Source organism: Lotus japonicus, chromosome 1 (genome assembly GCF_012489685.1).
Source record: "Lotus japonicus ecotype B-129 chromosome 1, LjGifu_v1.2".
In the NCBI taxonomy this organism is placed as follows: Eukaryota; Viridiplantae; Streptophyta; class Magnoliopsida; order Fabales; family Fabaceae; genus Lotus; species Lotus japonicus.
In genome coordinates, this window is record NC_080041.1 from 114464355 (window position 1) to 114471543 (window position 7189).

A 7189-nucleotide genomic window follows, 5' to 3' on the forward strand; every position below is an offset into this window, starting at 1 on the left:
ACACAAATTTTCTTGTTTAAGACTTATGTCGTAATTGGTTTTTGAAGAAACAATTTGCCTTGATATTGTACTGGCTTGGCCAAACCTACGTGAAGAAAATAAATTAAAAGAAGATTTTCAAGTTAAAACTTGTTTAAAAGTGAGCCTAAGTGGGTTGGAAAATTTTGTTGTTGATAAAATGATTTAAGAAAAAAATTCATCCTCTCACCTTAATAGTGATGGCTGAATCTATGTGTGATAAAAGGTTTTGGGTGTGTGTGCCCGAGGGGTATATAGGGAGGTATTGATGGAATTGTTTTTGGGTTTTTTGCTAATTATTTTACTAAAATATGAGAACTTGAAGTTTCAAGCCTTAGAGCCTTAGTAGAATAAAGGTTAGTGAGAAAACGACTAAGTTAAAACATATGTATGTGAATGTACGAGGAATGAGAACGGGTCAGTGTTCGAACTTGAACGAGGGAAGAAAAGCGTCCAAGGAAAAGGCATGTTCTAGCTTTGTATAAATGAACACACACACACGCACACACATATGTTTTGAATTGCACTATGAGAGCATGATTATGATGTGCAATGTCGCTGAAATTATATTCCCTAAATGATCACATGTTTCCTTAAGAATTATTATATCGATTGTTGCTGAATACAGAACTGTGTTGGAAAGGAAGTGTATTTAACGTAAGACAACTTGATGCAGACACTCGGCAAAGGCTGGACCCGTTTAGACAAGGAATTGGGACGCCGATAAGGACGTATTCCGTTTATGTGACTAACTCAAATGACAAGTCATGCATTCATTTTTTTCAGCGGCTTTGACGACGTTTGTTACTGTCAAGACTAGAGGTTTGATCAGTGGGGTTTGATGACTATTCTGAGATGTAATGAAATAGCACAAGAAAGGGGAGTTTGAATTGTGTCATTGAAAACTAGATCTGGATCCTCTCATGCTGAAGCCTCTCCAGCAGCAACATTGACCGTTAGATGTATCAGACGGTTGTAATAAGTTAAAGACTGAAAAACTGTCGTTTGGTCTCTAGATGAAATTTCTCCCAGACTCATAACTCTCGAGCTTCTATACTCTCGCCCATCTTCATCCATTTTTCTACTTGAAACCTGAGTTCGCGAAGGGGATGAAAATCTGTTCCCCTTATGACCTAGTGGCACTACGATCAGCTCCACAGGTAATGCTCAACATATCGTGCAATTGACCAAAATGACTTGGTCTAAGAACGGGCCAACTCGGCACGACTAGCAACATGTCCGACCGGCCAGGAAAAAGATCGAGAAAAACACCCAAGCACAGCAGTGTCAAGCCAATCATGCAATCAGAAGCCTCACTTAAAGAGTTTCCAATACACTTGCAGGAACACCGACGTACACGCCTCGACTATAGATATGAGTTCTATCGTTCATTAACATAACGTGTTATTCATTCGTAGCATTTCTAATTTCTTCTTAGACTCATGGAGTCTTACTTTGATCTCTCACTGACTTGAGCGTCGAAGTGTCTTTTGCAGGTACTTCCTCATGCTCAAGGCCACCGCCACCGCTCTCTCAAGCCAAACACCAACATACCACTGCCATCGCTCTCAGCAAGGAGAGCACTTCAAGTTCTAGGAAGATCACTTTATATTGCTTTACATTTATTCCTGTATCTTTTTATACTTGCAACATAGTAGAACATTAGAAGAACTTTTCCTTTTGTTATCATCAAAAATTTATTCAAGGAATACGATGGAGACTTATTAACCAATTAAGTTTAACTTCAAGCACTTTGTGACTAAAAGCAACTCGTCTCTTGTGATAGGTTGGATTTTTTTTAAGTCAAATAGACCTTGGAAGTTACTAAATGATCTGAATCTAATTGATTTTCTCATGTTAGAAGTGTGGATTTGTTAGATGTCATACACATATCTGGGAGTCCAATTCTAAAGTTGTCTTTCTAGCAAAGAAATGTTGTAATAGGATGACCCCGTTGTGGGAAGTCCAATTCTATACTTGTGTAAGGTCCCTAAGGTTGTTATCAAGACTTTTTCCTTGATTTATATATGTTTTTTCTTTCTAAGAAAAAACTATATAGATTTATCATAAATGGACATATTTTTTCAAAAACTTATTTTTTTCTTAATATGGATTGTGAATAGTTTGGAGTTGTGATTTATCCATAAGCCCACTTCTAAATTAGTCAATACATTCTAATTTCATTATTTTTATATATGATTCTGTGGTTTATGTGAAAGAATTCTATTACACATTTATGCTGATAGTTGAATCTTTTACATGTTGATTGTCTAAGAGAGATGCAATCAGAGCTAAAAGAACCATAGTAATCACAGCCTGCATAATTCAACAAAATTCGAAAGAACAAATTTTAGTATAATCTTTTACACATCATATCTCTTACTTCTATTTTTCTTTTATACTTATTTTCCACCTCAATAGATTGTGGAAGAAACATTATTGATTATAAATCACCAAAAAAATTAGTCAAGGTAAGGAACCTCCTACGATAATCACCACTTACATAGTTTTACATAAATAAATAAATAATATAATCTTTGACACATTGTAGTTCTCACTTCTACTATTCTTTTATACTTCCTTTCCACCTCCATGGAGTGTGGAAGAAAAATTATTAATTAAGAACTACAAATTGAATCACCAACAATTTATTTAAGCTTAAGAGCCTCCAATAGTAATAACCACTTAAAAATTCAACATAAATTCATAAGAACAAATTTCCACATAAGAGCTTAATAATGACAAGGCAAAACTAGACTTTGTACATAACCATTGACATTCAACCAATATTTGTTGTTGGGAAGTTGAATATTTTCCAAACTATTATCTCTTAGATTATACATGACAACCTCCTCAGTGTAGGCGAGCAACAAGGAGTCATCATCTTCAAACAAGCATATCGGCAGCGGACGAAATCTAAAACCATCACAATTAAGATGCTCATAACTTATACTCACCAACCGAGTCCAAGACTCTTGAATTGCATACTGGGTCATTTTCCACACAACAAAGTGAGTTCTTTCATGGTCATGAATGAGGCACATGTGATTCCTTAAAACCCCTAGATCTGGCTCGACATGAGGCACTTCGTTGATACCCTGTGGCAGTGGCACCAACTTATATTTCTCCTTACGCAAGTCAAAGGAAAAAATCTTCAAGTTTTGGAGCGTAACATTGCCCCATTGATAGTTTGGACCATTCAACTTGTCAATGGCTAACCAGTTAACACAACCACCCACAAAATGTCCAGAGATTTGATTTTGCAAGAGAGGAGGGTTGCTCAAAATGTTTCTCCAACAACTATCACCCATGCAATGCACCCATATCTCCATTTTTTGTTGTGTACAATCCCAAAACACCACCACCACCTAGCAAAGAGTGAATAATAAAATTAACGTAAAAGGATCATCATGTATTTTTAACAATGAAAGTCACGTAGTCTTTAAATATTAATTTCATTATTCAAATTATATTGACTAATTTAAACGTTAAATTCATCACTACATATTATCACCTATTGAGTCTTCAAGCTAATTTGAAGTGAGGATTGACTTGAACCAAATAATACATCATTTTCACATTAAAGACTAGCTTAGTTGGTAAATTCTTCTTGATGCAAAGAATAATAAATCTAATTGCATGCTCTTCAAAATAAAGTGGTATTATAGTTTTAAATTGTTATTTGTAATGTGGAGTTTTTCTAGCTAGATCATTTGTTCTCTAATGATGTCTAATTTTCAGTCCAAACAATAAAATTTTACCATGAGAAGTCTTTAACAACATATGATATTAACCATTTATGGCCAATACTGATTGTAACTGCTATAGATATGGCCGAATTCATCTTCAATTTTTCAGAATATAAAGGATCGCGATGTAGCCACTAAATCAAGAACAATTTAAAACCTTGGTAGTATTTAATTAGATCTAAAACAAATCAATTTCATATTAATTTCTCATATATTGTTTTGCATTTTCAAATAATTATCTTCAAAGGGGTTAGAATTCGAATTATAACTAACCTTGTATGTGTCATGTAAATCATCATAGCCGAACCCACAATTCATCTTACCCCGCGATACAAACTCCTGAGTTCGCAAGTTCATTTGAAAGGTTGGTGACTTTTCAGAACTCAAGCGTGTGGTTGGGTTCCAAAATCGAACCCAAAATTCTTCAATTAGCCCAGCATCATGAGAGTTTCCCAAACACACCAAGCCGTTGCAAGAGCCAACAACCAAATACTTGCCCTTCAAATGATAGCACTTGTCTTCGTCGATCATGGACGATGGATCCTCAAGCAAACGACGCATCGAGCAAGAAATGAAACAAGTTTCCTCATCGTCGTAATTGATGTCATCTTTAAATGCGAGGAGGATGTGTGTGTTGTTGGGTGATCTCTTGAGGTGCAATTTCGCAAACTTTGGGTTGTTGCTGATGAATGATTTCCATGACTTGGAAAGACACTTGATCTGCATGAGGGTTTTCACGGGAAGCCATGAAAAAATTTCAATCACAATTTCTGAAGGGAGAATACGAGCGGCGCGAGGGGTGTTCATGGTTTTGAGAAGAAAACAGACCTAGCCCGTGAACGCGACCCACAAAATAACCTAAGAATTTGTATTCCCCACGTGCCCCTGTAGGTGCTCAACCATTGTGATTTTATAGTCCAAATTTTGCTTTCCTTATTCATTAAGATATTCATAGTCCAAATTTTGCTTTCCTTATTCATTAAGATATTCATCTAATTATTATACACAATTAGTATATTTTATAAATGCAATGCGTAGTTTTTTTTTTAAAACCAAAATCTGTATTTGATAAAATGTTGAGGCTTAAATATGTTGGAGGTCCCTCTAAAATAGGGGCACTGTGGTTAAGGCCCCTACAAAAAAAATTATTGAGAATGCACCCTTACATGCAAAATAATAGTGTGATTTAGGTTCATGTCGTTACTGATCCGCGTGAAGTCACTTAAAAAATCTTATGTGCCATTTTTAATATAATCTGAAAAATTAAAAGATTATTTTGAAAAAAAAAACTAAACATCTTCTTCCAGATCCCAACCCTACCTAGATCCCCTTTCCCACTTCCTAGAAACCTCCATTACTCTTCCTTCATCGCCCCTCCTACGCTTCACCATGACACCCTTGCTCAAAATCCTAAATCCCCCAACACCCTAGCAATGTTCCATAACTAAGACTGGCTTCTAGAAGAATGATGAGGTAGCGATGGCGCACAAAGCTTTTGATCGGAGATGGGGTTGATGTCTCCCAAGGAAGACGAAGAAGAAGAAGAATACGAAGTAAAAGAAGAAGGAAGAGGAGGAGAAAATGAAGGAGAGTTTCATAAATCCTTCCATGGAGGAACCAAGACATTGAGAGCTAGGGAACTTGGTAACCTATTTATGAAGAACATCAAGGTGACGATGGAACCCGCAAAACCTCCTTGTGTGTGTATGTTTGAACTCTTAGTTTGGGTTTATATGAACATAAGAGTTTTTTGGAAGAATACTCGGTAGAGATTTATGAACTCTTAAACGCTTCTTCAAGTTGTTTAATCATTGAGTCATAACAAAGTGGACTTGTGTATATTGGGTTTAATAGCGCTTTTGAACCCCACGAATGCGATATGTGCAAACGGGGTCCGTAAACTTTAAAAATAGCATATTGTCTCCCCGAAGTTACCTTCCGCCAACACTTTTGGTCCCTCCTCACGTTGCAATCCAAAACAATACGTGGATTTTTTAAAATGAGTCGAGCACCAATTAGGAGATAGTGGTAATTAGGAGAGAGTGTGATCATTAGGAGAGAAAGTTATCTATTGATCTAGATGAAGATTGGAAGACTCCAAATCTGTTGGCCGTGATTGTGAATGTTGAACTATTAAAGAGGAAGACTTTATAATTAACTTTGATCTAGGGTTTGAAACGACACACGCAGAGCTTGAGGCGCATGAGGTGAGGGCACCGATTGGAGATCAAAGAAAGCACGTTGTTGCGGATGCACACAGATCCACAATTGCATTTCAACACGAGCTTTGCCACCTAATTGAATCGAGACAAGAAAGACAAGATTACCAGAAACAGATCCATTTGTGTGTTGAGTGAGAGGAGGTAGCGGCTCTATCCCTTGAACTAGAGCGATCGCTGGTAGACGAGCAAGCAGTTCCAATCAGCGGAGCTCACATAATGGAAATCCGCAACCAAGAACTCATTGTAAGATTAGAGATGCAATCAACAATTCCTTAGATCACAGCTTCTTGGTCATGGTTATTGTTGTTGACGTCATCTCTGGTACTGATTCTGGAGGTGCTACTGAAGCGGCTTTCGTGAGAGATTTTGCAGCGGCAAGAGATGATAGTCGTGGAAGTATCCATGTAGGTTATGGTGGCCATTCTCATCGAAAGTTTTAGAGAAACCAAAAACATGAGAAACTCAATTCAAAATCACCAAGAATAGATGGTGAAATCTAGGGAATTTATTTTTAGCTATTTTTAATTGTTTTTGTAAAATTAAGAAGATGACTATCTCTTAATTATCACCCTCTCTTCTAATTACCACACTCTCTCCTAATTGGTGGCCAAATCATTTTAAGAAATCCATGTCAGCAAACACTCTTTGGATGGAAAAGTGAGGAAGGACCAAAAGTGTTGACAAAAGGTAACGTCGGGATGCTGTATGCTAGTTTTTAGTTTAGAGACCCTGTTTGCAGAGATCGCATTCGTTGGGGACCGAAATTATTATTAAGCCTATAAATTGTAATCTTTTATATTATCAAAAATTTCCCATTAGTTTCACCTCATTTGGATATGTATATCTCTAATTATGCTCAATTTAGTGAGCAAAGGTCCGCAGTTCTAGGAATTTCATTTTCTAACAAAGATCAATTCGATTAGACATTAAAATGTTGTAATTTCATAATAATTATGTGTATATAAAATATTTCCCAGGATGTTATGGAACTTCTGCCATTAGTCCCATGTTTTATGGATGTGTGTGGCTGGACTTATGCCCAATTTACTGTGTAGGGGCCAAGCCTGTCAAATTAAGTAAAATCTGTTTTGGACTTCAAGTTGAGTTTCCCCATAAGGTGTTTGATTTAAGTTCTGAGTTAAATATATAAAAGGGGTTTTTTTTCTTAGCAATCTTGTTTGGAAGTCAGGATCTGATAAG

The 7189-nt window shown here is 36.5% G+C and overlaps 1 protein-coding gene across 1 annotated transcript; it reads right to left on the reverse strand.

Annotated features, from left to right (window-relative positions):
- Nucleotides 1–2750: 2750 nt before the first annotated feature.
- LOC130720246 (F-box/kelch-repeat protein At3g06240-like) lies at nucleotides 2751–4574 on the reverse strand. The gene is made up of 2 exons (XM_057570873.1): nucleotides 4041–4574; nucleotides 2751–3386 (listed from the first exon to the last, which is right to left on the reverse strand). Exons 1-2 carry the CDS (start codon nucleotides 4572–4574, stop codon nucleotides 2751–2753), a joined length of 1170 nt encoding a protein of 389 aa, XP_057426856.1.
- Nucleotides 4575–7189: the final 2615 nt, after the last annotated feature.

Excerpts from the sequence above, each read along its gene's own strand:
- LOC130720246 (XM_057570873.1), bottom strand. The coding sequence starts at position 4,574 with ATGAACACCCCTCGCGCCGCTCGTATTCTCCCTTCAGAAATTGTGATT. Across the intron at positions 3,387-4,040 it reads ATTTACATGACACATACAAG|GTGGTGGTGGTGTTTTGGGA; the intron begins GTTAGTTATAAT and ends ACTCTTTGCTAG.